The sequence below is a fragment of the Scyliorhinus torazame genome, chromosome 21, assembly GCF_047496885.1.
Source record: "Scyliorhinus torazame isolate Kashiwa2021f chromosome 21, sScyTor2.1, whole genome shotgun sequence".
Classification (NCBI taxonomy): Eukaryota; Metazoa; Chordata; class Chondrichthyes; order Carcharhiniformes; family Scyliorhinidae; genus Scyliorhinus; species Scyliorhinus torazame.
This window is the reverse complement of record NC_092727.1, coordinates 57,568,657-57,585,927: the sequence shown is the minus strand read 5'-3', so window position 1 is coordinate 57,585,927 and position 17,271 is coordinate 57,568,657. Positions and strand designations below refer to the sequence as shown.

Sequence of the window (17,271 nt, the reverse complement as noted above, 5' to 3'; positions counted from 1 at the left end):
ACTTAAGTGTCCAAAAGCTGTGCAGGTCAGATAAGGCTACCGGGATAGGGGTGTGACTAGGTGGGGTTGGGGTGCGCTTTCAGAGGATCGGTGCAGACTTGATGGGCTGAATGGTCTCCTTCTGCACTGTAGGGGTTCTATGATACACTGTCTGTGCTCAGCAGCTCCTGCCTACTGAACAGCAAGTGCAGAAGCTGGGGGTCGGGATGGAAGTTCTGCTGATGGGTCCTAGCAGCTAACAATTGGCTCGACCTCCAGTCACTGGACTCCTCGGAATCAAGTCATGCTATATTGGGCTCACCAAACCCACCCTTTAAAATGGGGCCTTCATCCCAGTTAACTGCGCACATTGAATATGTTATTCAGACTCTACCTGTTGCTTCCACCATGCCTTCAAGGATTACAACAATCTCAAAGTCCTCCTTCTCCAGTTGACTTCGGCTCATTTCCCAAAAGGGGCTCTTCTCATTAATTTCGTGCGAAATTATCAGTGGTGACACCAGAAAGAGGCGATCGTCTCCAGTGTCAAAGCCCACGTTGATGTCAGTCTGGTTGAGAGGTATGAATTCTCCTTCTTTGGTCTGTCTGGATTTGATGAGCTTGGCTCGGATGGAGGCCTCCACAATGTGCGAGTTGCGGAGATCCCCGACCCGAAACATGAGACACATCTTCTCATCCCGGAGAGATATGACCGCACGGTTTGAAAACATGAGGGTCTCGGCTCGATTCTTGGGCTGAGAAATCTTCACAAACATACAGCCAACCATCAAGGCATTGACAATCGATCCCAGAATAGCTTGGATCAAGAGCAGGATAATCCCCTCTGGGCATTTCTCAGTTATAACCCTGTGGCCATACCCAATAGTCGTTTCAGTTTCGATAGAAAATAAAAATGCAGATACGAACCCGTTCAAATTATCCACACAAGGGGTCCATGTTGGATCTTCCAAATGGTCCAGGTCTCCTCGGATGTAGGCTATAAGCCACCAGATGAATCCAAAGAAAAGCCAGGTAACAGTAAAGACTAAAGTGAAGATTAGGAGGTTAAAACGCCATTTGAGGTCCACCAAGGTGGTAAACAGGTCACTAAGATACCTATAGGTCTCCTGGACATTTCCATGGTGGACGTTACACTTCCCGTCCTTGTCAACATACCTCTGCTTGATTTTCTTAGGCTCTGCAAATAGCCGCGTCCTGTCTGTTGTTAAGATGTTGTCCCGTGCTTGTTTAGGTAACTTCTTTGATTCTCTTGTCGTGGCTCGGATGTCCATGCCGGTGTTTGGGAGGACTCTGGAATCGCCTGCCATTCTGCAGACTCTTCAGATCAAATATGGATGCCACTCCAACATCACCACCTGAAACAGAGTGTAGTGTGCGGATTAATTGCCCACTGAAGGGTATTCATTTTATCTAGCTATGTGGCTATATTGTATAAGAAAGGCACTTGCTAAAGCATGCTGGGAATGCTTAACTATAGCTTAACACTGCTTTTGAATGAAAATAAGTGTAAGGCAGAGAAGCCATAGTCAAAAATCAAAAATGGCGACAGTACGAGGTACAGTGACTGAGGGGAGCTCAGTGAAAATAAGTAGGTCAGGTAACATAAACAAAATACTGCTTAGTATTTTGGACTCGGCCTTATTATGGTAATAAGTTGTTCTTCCGAAAGACAACAAAATGCATACTCGAAGAGTTTAAACTAATGTGGCAGGGGGATGGGAACCGATGCAGGAAGTTGGAAGGTAGTAAAACAGGGACAGAAATAAAAGGCAGTAAGGGGGAAAGTGTAAGGCAGAGAAGCCATAGTCAAAAATCAAAAAGGACGACAGTACAAGGTACAGTGACTGAGGGGAGCTCAGTGAATAGGACCAGGAATACTAAAAGAAATAAAACGGGAAGTGAAAACATTAATGGTAAGCGACGCGGCAGGTTGTTAAATGAAGATATGGGTTCGACGACAATGAAAATTAGGAGAAAGGTTGGAGGAAATAGAACTTAGGAGAGGTTACTGATCGAGGTGTTAAGATTAAGAACAGAGGTAAAAAAGTCAACATAAGTGTACTTCACCTGAATGCTCGTAGTATTCGGAAATAAGGTAAATGAGTTGATGGCGCAAATCATAAGTGAATGACTATGATTTAGTGGCCATTACTGAAACATGGTTAAAGGATGGTCACGACTGGGAGTTAAATATCCGAGGGTATCAAACTTTTCGGAAGGACAGAGTGGATGGTAAGGGAGGTGGTGTAGCTCTGTTATTTAAGGATGACATCCGGGCAACAGTAAGGGATGACATCGGTGCTATGGAGGATAAGGTTGAATCCATTTGGGTGGAAATCAGGAATAGTAAGGCGAAAAAGTCACTGATAGGAGTAATCTATAGGCCACCAAATAGTAACATTATGGTGGGTCAGGCAATAAACAAAGAAATAACAGATGCATGTAGAAATGGTACAGCAGTTATCAGGGGGGATTTTAATCTACATGTTGATTGGTTTAACCAGGTCGGTCAAGGCAGCCTTGAGGAGGAGTTTATAGAATGTATCCGCGATAGTTTCCTCGAACAGTATGTAATGGAACCTACGAGGGAACAAGTGGTCCTAAATCTGGTCCTGTGTAATGAGATAGGATTGATTCAGGATCTCATAGTTAGGGATCCTCTCGGAAGGAGCGATCACAATATGGTGGAATTTAAAATACAGATGGAGGGTGAGAAGGTAAAATCAAGCACTAGTGTTTTGTGCTTAAACAAAGGAGATTACAATGGGATGAGAGAAGAACTAGCTAAGGTAGACTGGGAGCAAAGTGGTGAAACAGTTGAGGAACAGTGGAGAACCTTGCAAGTGATTTTTCAGTGCCCAGCAAAGGTTTATACCAACAAAAAGGAAGGACGGTAAAAAGAGGGAAAATCAACCGTGGATATCTGAGGAAATAAGGGAGAGTATCAAATTGAAGGAAAAAACATACAAAGTAGCAAAGATCAGTGGGAGATTAGAGGACTGGGAAATCTTTAGGGGGCGACAGAAAGCTAATAAAAAAGCTATAAAGAAGAGTAAGATAGATTATGAGAGTAAACTTGCTCAGAATATAAAAACAGATAGTAAAAGTTTCTACAAATACAAAAAACAAAAAAGAGTGGCTAAGGTAAATATTGGTCCTTTAGAGGATGAGAAGGGAGATGAGGAAATGGCTGAGGAACTGAATAGGTTTTTTGGGTCGGTCTTCACAGTGGAAGACACAAATAACATGCCAGTGACTGATGGAAATGAGGCTATGTCAGGTGAGGACCTTGAGAGGATTGTTATCACTAAGGAGGTAGTGATGGGCAAGCTAATGGGGCTAAAGGTAGACAAGTCTCCTGGCCCTGATGGAATGCATCCCAGAGTGCTAAAAGAGATGGCTAGGGAAATTACAAATGCACTAGTGATAATTTACCAAAATTCACTAGACTCTGGGGTGGTCCCGGCGGATTGGAAATGAGCAAACGTGACACCACTGTTTAAAAAAAGGAGGTAGGCAGAAAGCAGGTAATTATAGGCCAGTGAGCTTAACTTCGGTAGTAGGGAAGATGCTGGAATCTATCATCAAGGAAGAAATAGCGAGGCATCTGGATGGAAATTGTCCCATTGGGCAGACGCAGCATGGGTTCATAAAGGGCAGGTCGTGCCTAACGAATTTAGTGGAATTTTTTGAGGACATTAACAGTGCGGTAGATAACGGGGAGCCAATGGATGTGGTATATCTGGATTTCTAGAAAGCCTTTGACAAGGTGCCACACAAAAGGTTGTTGCATAAGATAAAGATGCATGGCATTAAGGGGAAAGTAGTAGCATGGATAGAGGATTGGTTAATTAATAGAAAGCAAAGAGTGGGGATTAATGGGTGTTTCTCTGGTTGGCAATCAGTAGCTAGTGGTGTCCCTCAGGGATCAGTGTTGGGCCCACAACTGTTCACAACTTACATAGATGATTTGGAGTTGGGGACCAAGGGCAATGTGTCCAAGTTTGCAGACGACACTAAGATAAGTGGTAAAGCAAAAAGTGCAGAGGATACTGGAAGTCTGCAGAGGGATTTGGATAGGCTAAGTGAATGGGCTAGGGTCTGGCAGATGGAATACAATGTTGACAATTGTGAGGTTATCCATTTTGGTCGGAATAACAGCAAAAGGGATTATTATTTAAATGATAAAATATTAAAACATGCTGCTGTGCAGAGAGACCTGGGTGTGCTAGTGCATGAGTCGCAAAATGTTGGTTTACACGTGCAACAGGTGATTAAGAAGGCAAATGGAATGTTGTCCTTCATTGCTAGAGGGATGGGGTTTAAGACTAGGGAGGTTCTGCTGCAATTGTATAAGGTGTTAGTGAGGCCACACCTGAAATATTGTGTTCAGTTTTGGTCTCCTTACTTGAGAAAGGACGTACTGGCACTGGAGGGTGTGCAGAGGAGATTCACTAGGTTAATCCCAGAGCTGAAGGGGTTGGATTACGAGGAGAGGTTGAGTAGACTGGGACTGTACTCGTTGGAATTTAGAAGGATGAGGGGGGGGGGGGGGGATCTTATAGAAACCTATAAGATTATGAAGGGAATTGATAGGATAGATGCGGGCAGGTTGTTTCCACTGGCGGGTGAAAGCAGAACTAGGGGGCATAGTCCTAAATCTACTTCCCCTTATTTTGAGGCTGAGGTTAGGAGGAACTTCTTCACCCAAAGGGTTGTGAATCTATGGAATTCCTTGCCCAGTGAAGCAGTTGAGGCTCCTTCATTAAATGTTTTTAAGATAAAGATAGATAGTTTTTTGAAGAATAAAGGGTTTAAGGGTTATGGTGTTTGGGCCGGAAAGTGGAGCTGAGTCCACAAAAGATCAGCCATGATCTCATTGAATGGTGGAGCAGGCTCGAGGGGCCAGATGGCCTACTCCTGCTCCTAGTTCTTATGTTCTTATGTTCCCAAGGTTCACCATTGGGATATAACCATTAAATATAATGGTTTTTAAGTGTATAACTCAGAGTCCTGTGGAATGGCTATGCAGCCAGACCACTCCCCTCTCCGCAAATATTTGTGTCAAAACGATTTCCTTCATCGAACTCACGAAGAATTTGTCTTTATTATAATTTCCACGACATGGAGATCATTCCAGTTGTAAAATCATAGTTCATGCAATCGCACAAATTGACACATAATCTGACAATACAATCACATCAGAATTCGGGTTACAGGAAATGCATTGGTTTTAGGAGTATTACGGAGAGGTGTCTGCAGGCAGGTGGTAGATAATAATAATCTCTATTGTCACAAGTAGGATTACATTAACGGCAATGAAGTTACTGTGAAAATCCTCTAGTTGCCACATTCCGGCCCCTGTTTGGGTTCACTGAGGGAGAATTCAGAATGTCCAAATTACCTAACAGCACGTCTTTCGGGGCTTGTGGGGAGAAACCAGAGCACCCGGAGGAAACCCACACAGACACAGGGAGAACGTGCAGACTCCGCAAAGATAGTGACCCAAGCCGGGAAACAAACCTGGGCCCTGGCGCTGTGAAGCAACAGTGCTAACCACTGTGCTCCAATGCATGTAGAGAAGTGTGAAGCGACTCATTTTGACAGGAAGGAATAATGTGGAGAGACAATGGGGGCGATCCTGCAGCCAGGCTGCACCGAAAAAGCAGACCCCCACGACCGAGATCTACCCGGCTCACAACGCCTCGAGTCACTCAACCCAATCTCGCGAGACTTTGTGATGTGAATCCCGCCAACAATGAGCAGAATCACATTTTAGCAGATCTGCATATTAGAGCGAGGCAGTACGCCTTGTGCAGGTCCCAAGGTACCTGAAGCTTTAGGATTCAACCCCTTTGCTTCAGAGTCCTTGGGCAAGCGCCAATTAGCAATGGTCCCACAAACAGGGACCAGACGGAACAACACTCCTGGAAGTCTCCCAGGGAATCTGAGGCCCCCAGCTGCATGCCCTTTGGGGAGTGCCACCTGGGTGCCAGCCTGGCACTAAGGTTTCCAACTGACATGGCACAGCCAAGCTGACATTTTTTGCGGACGCGCGATCAGGCCAGGGCTGCCTACCATATTGCGGTTGGGCTGGGGCTGGGGATACACGCAGCTAAATGTACTTGCTATGGGACTTTTTTGTTCTCTTTTGGGAGAATCGCACCCAATATAAAGATGAAACTCTAAGAAGCTGTACAGGAGCAGATGGAACTGAACAAGTGTGCATAAGTAATGTAAGCTGTGCAGGAGCGCCAGCGTGTGCTGGCGTATTCCCAGCGCATGCGCGTGTCATCTCCGCGTCGGCCATCGCGTACTGGCACACAAGCCGATGTGGAGGAATAGAGTGCCCCCACGGCACAGGCCCGCCCGCGGATCGGGGGTCCCCGATTGCGGGTCAGGCCACTGTGGGGGCATCTCCCCGGGGCCAGATCCCCCTGCGCTCCCCCGAGGCCGCACGCGGACCAAGTCCCGCCGGCAAATACCTATCGTAACATACGCCGGCAGGACCCGCCGAAAACGGGTGGCCACTCGGCCCATCGAGAGCCGGAGAATCGCCAGGGGTGGGCGCTGCCAGAGGACACCAACCGGCGCGGCGCGATTCCCGTGCCCGCCAAATCCACGGGGCCGGAGAATTCGGCAGCCGGCGGGTGCGGGATTCATGCCGCCCCCTGCCGATTCTCTGACTCAGCGGGGGAGGGGGGTCGGAGAATCCCGCCCCGGGTTGAGAGTGCACTGAATAAAAGCACAAGGGAAGGAAAAAGTATGCGAAAAAGCTAGCCAGGAATATAAAATCAGACACTAAGTGTTTCTATAAATATTTTAAAATGAAACAAGTGAGGATCGGTCCTATGGAAAGTGACTCTGGGGAATTGATAATGGAAAAGAAGGAAATGGCAGATAATTGAGAAGTGTTTTGCATCAGTCTTCACTGCCGCAGACACAAGTAACATTCTGAAGCAGCTGTAAACCAGGATATGGGAGGGAGGGAGGAGATCAGGGAAATTACAATCACCAGAGAAATGGTACAGAGTTAATTGTTGGAGCTGTGGGCAGACTGGGCCTTGATGGACTTCATCCTCGGGGTCTTAAAAGCAGTGTCCAGTGAGATAGTTGATGCATTTGATTTAATTTTCCAAAACACCTCCTAGATTCAGGGAAGGGCTCATTAGTTTGGAAGATAGTAAATGTAACTCCATTATTCAAAAAGGCAGGGAGGCAGAAAGGAATAAACTACAGGCCAGTTAGTTTAACATCTGTCAGAGGGGAAATGCTAGAAGCTATTATTAAACAAGTTAGCAGGGAATTTGAATGAGCTCAAGGCAATCAGGGAGAGTCAGCACTGTTTTGTGAAATGCAAATCATATTTGAACAACTTATTGGAGTTCTTGGAGGAAGTAACGGGCTGTGGATAAAGAGGAACAGATGATATACTGTACTTCAATTTTCAGAATGCATTTGATAAAATGCCACATCAAAGGCTAGTGCAGAAAATAACATCTCCTGGAAAAGGGGTACCATATTGGCAAGAATAGAAGATTTAATGCTAGCTAACAGGTAGCAGTGAGTAGGCATAAATGTGTCTTTTTTAGGTTGTCAAGACATAATGAGTTGTGTGCCACAGGGATCAGTGCTGGGATCAAAACTGGTTACAATTTTATATAAATGATCAGGGGGTTGGATAGGGTGGACAGTGAGAGCCTTCTCCCGCGGATGGATATGGCTGGCACGAGGGGACATAACTTTAAACTGAGGGGTAATAGATATAGGACAGAGGTCAGAGGTAGGTTCTTTACGCAAAGAGTAGTGAGGCCGTGGAATGCCCTACCTGCTACAGTAGTGAACTCGCCAACATTGAGGGCATTTAAAAGTTTATTGGATAAACATATGGATGATAATGGCATAGTGTAGGTTAGATGGCTTTTGTTTCGGTGCAACATCGTGGGCCGAAGGGCCTGTACTGCGCTGTATTGTTCTATGTTCTATGTTCTATAAATGACCTGGATTAAGGAATGGTCGCCAAATTTGCTGATGACAAAGAGAAGCAGGAAAGTAACTTGTGAAGAGGAAATAAGGAGGCTACAAAAAGAAGCAAGAAAAATAAGCAAAATACTGCAAATGCTGGAATCTTAAACAAGAAACAGAGGGCGGTACAAAAACTCACCTCACCAGGTCTGCCAGCATCTACTGGGCAAGAAAGAGTTAACGTTTTACTCTTCATCAGAACTGATGGAAGGGAGGATGTGTTAGAACTGTAGAAACTGCAGCAAAAAGTAGCAACTTTAAGAACAAAAGACAGATGGCCTGGTGTGGGGGCGAGGGGTTTGCATGGAGGCAATACGTAAATGGGAGAATTTTTTAAAAAAGGTTTAGAAGAGAAGTCAAAACGTAAAGTTGCCAAACTCAATGTGGAGTCCCGGGGGCTGCAATATGCCTAATCAGAAGAAGTGGTGTTGCTCCTCCAGCTTGCACTGGGCTTCACTGGAGCATCGCAGCAGGCCAAGGAGGAACATGTGGACATGAGAGCAAGGTGCGGAATTAAAATGGCAAGCACCAGGGAAGGTCATGCTTGTGGACTGAGCAAAGGTGTTCCGTAAATAGGTCACTCAGTCTGCGTTTAGTCTCCCCAATCTAAAGGCGACCGCATTGGGAACAGCGAATACAATAAACCAAATTGAAGGAAGTGCAAGTGAAATGCTGCTTAACCGGAAGGAGTATTTGGGGGACTTGAATGGCGAGGAGGGAGGAGGTAAAGGGGCAGGTGTTGCACCTTCTGTGATTGCAAGAGAAGGTGATGGGGAGTTAGATATGATTGAGGAGTGGACCAGGGTGTTACAGTGCACTCTTTTTTTGTTAAGCAAGGTTATCGGGGGTAGTGGGATGCAGATGTGAGGGTACCATCAGATCAGCCATGATCTTGCAGGACAGGCTTGAGCTTGTTCATATAGCATTCTAGGCTTTACCAGTCGGGGAACACGAGTACAAAAACAAGGAGGTGATGCGGAACTTAAAAACAAGACACTAGTTAGACCTCTGCTGGAATATAGTGTACAGTTCCGAGCATCGTATCTTAGGAAAGATGTGAACACATTGGTGAGAGAGTGCAAATAGCAATCTGGTGAGAGAGTGCAGATAACATTCACAAGAACGTTTCCAGGTATGGTTCAGTTATGAAGGTGGAGTGAAGAAGTTTGGGCTGTTTTTCTTGGAGAAAAGAAGGCAGAGAGGTGATTTCTAGGGGAGTTCAAAGCCATGAGGCCACTGGACAGAGTAGATTAGGGAAACATTGTTTGCACATGTGGTTTCCCCGAGACAGAGTTTTAATAAAGACATGGGAAGTCCACACTAAATAAAATAAGAACAGAGTTTTACCTATGTCATAATATACACCAGTATATGATGGTGCAGACACACACTGATGGACACGCAGTGGGACCAATCACCAGTGAGAGCACACGCACTATAAAGACAAGGGTCAGAGTTCCCGCTGATTCAAGTAGCAGCTAGAAAGGAGCAGAACTCAGCCTGCAACACAGACATTCACCATGTGCTGAGTGCATCAACTGGTTAGGACAAGGCAAAGGTCTTTAGTTAAAGCTGGTATCGTATTTACCCACAGTTCAAGTATGTTTAAATAGTTAACCTTTTAATAAAAGTGTTGCACTATTTCAAGTGTTGGTGACCTGTATGTGATCCAGAACACCCAACACATCATGATACCAGGTGTGGTTGCACACGAGCACTTCTTAGACCTACCTGCAAGTGATCCGCCAGTATTCCGTCATTCTGCAACATGGGACATCAGCCCGCCGCCACCGCTCCGCATCGCCGGCAACCTCGGGGCAAACCGGAAGATTTTCAAACAGTGCTTCCAGCTCTACCTCACAGCCACGGACAAGGAGGGCGCCTCGGACACCTAAAAGATGGCTCTTCTCCTCTCCACGGCTGGGGACCATGCCATCCATATTCTCAACTCTCTCACCTTTGCAGATGACGAAGACAAGACGAAGTTCAAGATGGTCAACCGGTCCCAAATACAATTCCGCCTGGACACTGGTGCCTCCGCTAATCTCATGGCATGGTCTGCTTTCCAAAGTCTTTGTGTCAAACCAACCATTCTCCCATCGGCCTGCCAGCTATTGGACTACAATGGCAACATCATTCCTGCTACCAGCTCATGCCAACTTGAAGTGACGCACAAGTCACAAAAAGCCACCCTTCCTTTCGAGATCGTGGGCTCCTCTAAGGACTCTGCTTGGCGCACAGGCGTGCAAATTGCTAAACCTCATTCAAAGAGTTCACGCTCTCTCTCCTGATGACACGTCTGCCTTCCAGGATGCTGACTTCAGGGCACAACTCAACGCCATCATCGACCAGCACCGCAACCTCTTCGAAGGCATGGGCATGCTCCCATATACTTACAAGATCCTACTCAAACAGAACGCCACGCCTGTGGTGCATGCACCTTGCAGAGTCCCAGCACCTCTCAAGGACCGCCTCAAGCAGCAGCTGCAGGACCTCCAAGACCAAGGAGTGATCTCCAGAGTTACGGAACCAACCGACTGGGTCAGTTCCATGGTGTGCGTAAAGAAGCCTTCTGGCGAGCTCAGAATCTGCATTGATCCAAAGGATCTAAATCGCAACATAATGAGGGAGCATTACCCAATCCCCAAGCGCGAAGAGATCACGTGCGAGATGGCTCGGGCCAAGCTCTTCACCAAACTTGACGCCTCGAAAGGATTCTGGCAAATTCAATGAGATAGATCCAGCAGGAAACGGTGTACCTTTAACACCCCTTTTGGCAGATATTGTTACAACAGGATGCCGTTTGGGATCATATCGGCGTCATAGGTATTCCACAGGATCATGGAACAAATGATGGAAGGCATTGAAGGTGTTCGCGTCTATGTTGACGATATAATCATTTGGTCCACCACTCCGCAGGAGCAGATCAGTCGCCTCCAGCGCGTGTTCAAACGCATACGGGAGCAGGGCCTACGCCTCAACAGAGCCAAATGCTCCTTCGGCCAGACGGAACTGGGACCACATCTCCCAGTTGGGTGTGCGGCCAGATGCAGACAAGGTGGCTGCCATCACAGCCATGAAAAAGCCAGAGGACGAGAAGGCGGTCCTCCAATTTCTGGGCACGGTCAACTTCTGAGGGAAGTTCATCACTAACCTCGTCTCTCATGCCACACCTCTCAGGAACCTGGTCAGGAAGGCAACAGACTTCCAATGGCTTCCTGCCCACGAGCGCGAATGGAGAGACGAGAACTTAAAACCAAACTTACCACAGCCCCGGTATTGGCCTTTTCTGATCCAGCGAAAGAGACAAACATTTCGACTGATGCCAGCCAATCTGGCATTGGGGCAGTGCTCCTGCAACGCGATAAGGCCTCATCATGGGCCCCCATTGCATATTGCGTCTCGCGCCATGACCCCCACGGAACAGCGCTACGCGCAGATAGAAAAGGAGTGCCTGGGCCTGTTGACCGGTGTCGTCAAATTTCATGATTATGCGTGCGGCCTTCTCCAATTCACTGTCGAGACCAACCATTACCCGCTGGTCAATATAATACAAAAAGACTTGAACGACATGACGCCTCGCCTCCAGCGCATTCTGCTCAAACTGATAAGACTTGCAGCTCGTATACACCCCGGGCAAAGACCTGATCATAGCCGACGCTCTGTCCAGGGCAGTCAACACCCCGTGGGACCCAGCGGGATTAGTCTGCCAGGTTGACGCCCATGTGGCCTTCGTGGCCTCCAATCTACCGGCCGCGGATGAACTCCTCGTCCAAATTTGATGCGAGACTGTGGCTGACCTCCTGCTACAGAGTGTCATGCGCCACCTAACAGACGGGTGGCTCAAGAGCCAATGCCCACAGTTCTACAACATCAGACGATCTGGCAGTCGTCGATGGTGTCCTCCTGAAGCTGGACCGCATTGTTATCCCGCACAGCATGCGCCAGCTCGTCTTGGAACAGCTACACGAGGGCCATCTTGGCGTGAAGAAGTGCCACCGACGGGCCCGAGAGGCAGTGTACTGGCCCGGCATCAATGACGACATCGCCTACACAGTGTTCAACTGCCCCACCGGTCAGCGGTTCCAGCCGGCCCAACCACGTGAGACCCTACAGCCCCATGAGTTGGTCACGTCCCCTTGGTCCAAGGTCGGCATCGACCTGTTCCACGCACTGGGTAGAGACTATGTCCTGATCGTGGACTATTTTTCAAACTACCCGGAGGTGGTACGTTTGCACGACATCACATCGTCTGCAGTCATCCGTGCCTGTAAGGACACCTTCGCTCGTCACGACATCCCACTCTGTGATGTCGGACAATGGCCCCTGCTTCGCAAGCCAGGAATGGTCCAACTTTGCCAGGAGGTACAACTTTGTGCATGTGACATCCAGTCCCCTGTACCCCCAATCCAATGGCAAAGTGGAGAATGGCGTCCACATAGTCAAACGGCTCCTCTGCAAGGCTGCCGTTGCGGGATCAGACTTCTACCTCGCCCTGCTGGCCTATCACTCAGCCCCACTGTCCACTTGCCTGTCGCCAGCCCAGCTGCTCATGGGTCGCACCTCGAGGAAGACGGTGCCGTCCATTCATGTCCCAGACCTCGACCACGTTCCGGTCCTTCAACGAATGCAACTGTCTCATGCACAGCACAAGGCGGCTCATGACGCCCGTGCAGCTGATCTCCCTGCTCTGGCTCCAGATGATAAACGTCGGCATCCATCTTCCGGATGGTGGCTGGTCTGCAACTGCTGTGGTTCTTCGGCAGGTGGCTCCCCGCTCATTCCTGGTTAGTCTACCGAATGGTTCCATTCATTCTGCGCCGTAATCGGCATGCCCTTCGTCTCAGTCCGTGCTCGCTACGTGATCCTCCATCCAGTGCCACGCCCTCCTGTTGTCCCTGACCTGGACGATGCAGAGATTCCAGTTACTCTGCATCCTCACTCTGACGCAGTCCAGCCCGTTCCTCAGCTGGTGGCTCCTGGCCCACCCTTGAGGTGGTCAACCAGAATTCGTCGCCCACCTCAGACTTAATTTGTGAACTTTGCACTAATAGACTCTCTGGTCTGTTCTGTTCTTCCGTTTAATCATTCAAGTGGTTTGCATATATAGTGTTCATCTCGTTATTTGTGTGACAGTTTTTTTCTGCACCAGGCACCGTCTTATGTAAATAGCGTAGTTTTGTGTACATAGTCCTGTAAATATTTCACACACGTAGTCAGGAACATTCATCACACACTATTTATTGTCACGTAGGCACATTTTTTTTATATAAAAAAAGGGAGGGAATGTGATAATATACACCAGTATATTATGGTGCAAACACACACTGATGGACACATAGTGGGACCAATCAACATACACAACACCGCAGCCAATCACCAGTGAGAGCACACGCACTATAAAGACAGGGGACATCAGAGTTCCCACTCATTCGAGTAGCAGCTAGCTAGGAGCACAGAGCTCACAGCCTGCTACACAGACATTCACCATGTGCTGAGTGCATCAACTGGTTAGGACAAGGCAAAGGTCTTTAGTTAAAGCTGGTATCGTATTTACCCACAGTTCAAGTATGTTTAAATAGTTAACCTTTTAATAAAAGTGTTGCACTACTTCAAGTGTTGGTGACCTGTATGTGATCTAGAACACCCAACACATCAACCTATACAAACAATAGGTACATTGCGGAGTTCCTCTTTCCAGTTGGTGCCTTACTGGCTGACCTTATATACATTGAGTAATTGCGATACCCCGCCCCCAACGTGGGAGTTCGGACTCAATAAACTCCCTAGCCTGTAGGGCCCGTGTGGGATATTACAGGAGTGATCCGTTGGTTGCACTCCTGGATGGAGTGTCTATTTCATGGGATTGATTTGGGGGGGGGGGGGGGGGGGGAAGAATTACAACTGGCTGCTGTAAGGTCTAATTACATTGATTTAAAAATGGCCCATCACAGCAAATGGCTGCAGGAACAAAGCACACATTTTGCCCCAGTAACAATAGTATTCAGTCAAAGCAAAAGACTGCAATAACATGGCTGTTCCCCAGCATTGCTCTCCTCCGACTGCAGGATGTATAATTCCCAAACGACCAACCGAATTACTCCAAAATGGATGGAAAGGGATGCAAGTCTATAAGAAGGAGCCGTTCTATGAAGCCACATTTAATCAGGACACTTGAATGAAAAGTTGAGGAAAACATGAATAAGATACATGGTTTGAACTATATTCTGCCCTCTTACAATGAGATACCCCACCACCAGGCTGCCCACATGGAAACCTAATCATGAAAAAGATTCTGTCTAACTTTTTTTTTTTCCGGCTGTCCAGTGATAGATTGTTTGCTTAGCAGTGACTGCAAATCATTGTAAGTGACCTTTGAGGTTGTACTGAGAGAGTTAGTTATGTATAACATGAAGCATAGTTCTTTTCTCTTTCAGCATACAAAGTAGGTTTCCCCCATTACCCACACTAGGTCACAAATCAATCTTTAGATGGAATTCAGTTGTTACCAGGCAGAGGGTTGGCATGGCTACGGTGATAAACCTCACGAGGCCCACAGGGACACACTGATTGATCTTCCCACGGGTCTCAGAATACGAGCTTCCCCCTAATGGGCGGAGGTGCGCCCAGCTGGGGCTCGTTACTGTCCTTTAAAAGGGACATTCGCTAGCCCCCAATTTGGAACCCTATTGTTATGCTGCGGTAGCCACTTTAAACTTATAATAAACTTAAGTGAACCTGGAATTCTGCATTAGCATGCGTCCTGAAGAAACTACGACATCTTCTTCGGCGCCTTCAACACATCATCGATGAAACAGAACACCTTGCCAAGGCCATCGCCACACCCCCACTACTTGCCTTCATCAACTGCGTAATCTCAAACAGACATGTGTGTTTTGTTACCTGTGTGATAGGTAACATGCGCTACTCAAACCTTGGTTAGTGAGGAGGTCTTCTGAATCTCGATGAAGAATGATGTTATGTACAAGTTGTGATGATCTTGATTATACAAAGCCAATTAATATTTAGGAGTCCAATCTTAATTAAAAAATTTGAGTCTAAACGTTATGAATTTGTTCGGTTGAGTTGCTTTCGTCTTCTGTTGTTGAAGTGATGTTGATGTCGTTATTCATTTGTGAACATCGTCAGTGTTCTTGTGTTTAAGTGACCATCAAGTCATCATGAGATGTTAGAATGGTCTAATCACTTTGTTGTCCGATTTAGACTTTCTTTTTTTTTTTCTCTATACTTGTCGTAGCAATTCTGTGTTACACCATAGTCTGACCTAGACTTTGTGTTTGCAGTATTGATCTAGTGTGTCACCTGCCTTGAAAGCTGGCGTACAAGCTTATTCTGGAGCAGATGTGAATTTGAGAGATTCTTTGCCATGCCTTGGCATGTTTGCAGTCTTGTCATTGTTTTGCAGTGTGCTGTGGCATTGTCCTTCATGTGCAGAGTTATACCATGTTGTACAGGTCGTTGTTGTTTCTGTGTTTGTTGTTTTTGTTGTCGTTGTCGTTGTCGCTGTTCTTGTTTTTCTTGCCGTGCTTGTTGTTTCTATTATGCTTCTTGTTGTCTTTGTTGTTCTTGTTGCGCTGCATGTTATTTTTGTTGTTGCTGTTGTTCTAGTTTCTGCTGTGCGTCTTGCGGTGTTTGTTGTTCTTGTTGTGCTCAATGAGCGTTCCGTGTGGATGATTTGAGCCATTATCACAGTTATTGGTGTCAGTGTCCATTGTGGTATGTGTCACATTGAGCATTCTCAATTGAGCATTCAGCATTGTTACATTCTCAATTCTTGAGAATTGTGAGAATGATCTGATGTTGGTGACAGTCATTTGTGGTGGATTTGATTCCTGTTTTGCTTCCTTGGTACTCCTCTACTAGAGTCATTTCTGGTTCACTTGAATCATTGATTTCTTTGTGCTTCTCTTCTGGAGTTATTTCTGGTTCATTTGAAATCACCTTTGGTTTCTTGGTGCTCCTCTTCTGGAATCAAAATCTTCACAATTTCATTCTCTTGTGGGTTTTGGTGCTCCTCTTCTGGAGTCGAAATCTTCAAGATTTCAATTGACGTGGTCTCTCTGGACTCATGAGTAGCCCTCCTCTGGATTATTGAGTGCTTCTGTGCAGATGAGGCTGAGATGGCAGTTTTGCTGTGATCTTGCCCATCCTGTATGGGAATTGTGATTTCTTCGTCACTTGTCTCACATACAGTGGGTAGACATTCAGTGTCTTCTTGTTGGTTAAATGAGCTGGGTAGACTGTCATACTCTTTTTGTTGTTCATGTGAGCTTGGTAGACTTTCATAGTCTTGTTCATGCATGGCGTTCGCTATGGAGTATTTGCTTGCTTCCATTTTTGAATCGGTCACCGAGCTGTCTGTGGAGGCTTGTGTCGCTCTCTCTGTGGAGTCTTTCATTGCTCTCTGTGGAGTCGTGCAGTACCTCGCTGTAGAGTCGATCTGTGTGCTCTTGTGTGGCGTCGTCTTCTTCTTGGGCATTGCTGTCATCCAATGTATCGACGATCTGCCATGGCATCATGGTATTGGAATCATCTATCATGGGTAGAGTCGTGTTGGGCTTTGCAACCGTGTTGTTGATGCTGTGATCAGCATATCCGAATAACTCAGCCATGTCGGGGTAGTATTGTGTGTATTGTTCGGTAGACAAATCATTCTCTTTTTGTTTCGAAGTTGTTATCGTTCTCTTCATGTTCAATGAACAAATCATCTTCTTGGGTTTTGGATTTGGCATGGTGCTCTTCATTTTGGGTGGTGCAGACTGCTTGTTCCAGGGTGTTGTGAAAGTTATTTTCAACTGCTGGTGTAATTTTGGGCATCGTTCTGTCTTTTGAGGTAAGAAAATTGGATTTTGCAGCTTTACATTTCTTTTTGTTCATTTCTGTGCATTTCCCTTTTAAGTGGGCGTGGTCCGGGTCCTCTTGACATCATGACACTCGTGATGTCATGCGTAGGAATCGATTGTGCATGTGCAATTCAAGTTTCCTTTACTGTGCGCTCTTTTCGCAAACTGCGCATGCGCGGCTTCTCGAGTGTATTTTGCCGCTTTCCATCTTTGAGAAGTGCGCATGTGCGTACTGGCCGGAACGCTCTCGCTCAAGATGGCTGCCAATCAAAACGTGCTGTTGCATCGAGCGAGATCCTGCCTCTGCCTCGTGGTGAGTGTTCGTGCCATTTTTACCGATTTTGTTTTCTCAATGCTGATTCTGTGTTTGTAAAGACTCACA

General features: G+C 46.7%; 1 protein-coding gene across 3 annotated transcripts in view; it reads right to left on the bottom strand.

The window, feature by feature from the left end:
- Positions 1 to 17,271, bottom strand: part of LOC140398301 (G protein-activated inward rectifier potassium channel 4-like) — a 169,377-nt gene that overhangs the window by 16,303 nt on the left and 135,803 nt on the right. For all 3 annotated transcript variants that reach the window (XM_072486828.1, XM_072486829.1, XM_072486827.1), the window contains one exon: positions 374 to 1,355. In XM_072486828.1, coding sequence (XP_072342929.1) covers positions 374 to 1,307 — 934 coding nt within the window. In that variant the 5' untranslated portion in view covers positions 1,308 to 1,355. The remainder of the gene's footprint in view (positions 1 to 373; positions 1,356 to 17,271) is intronic.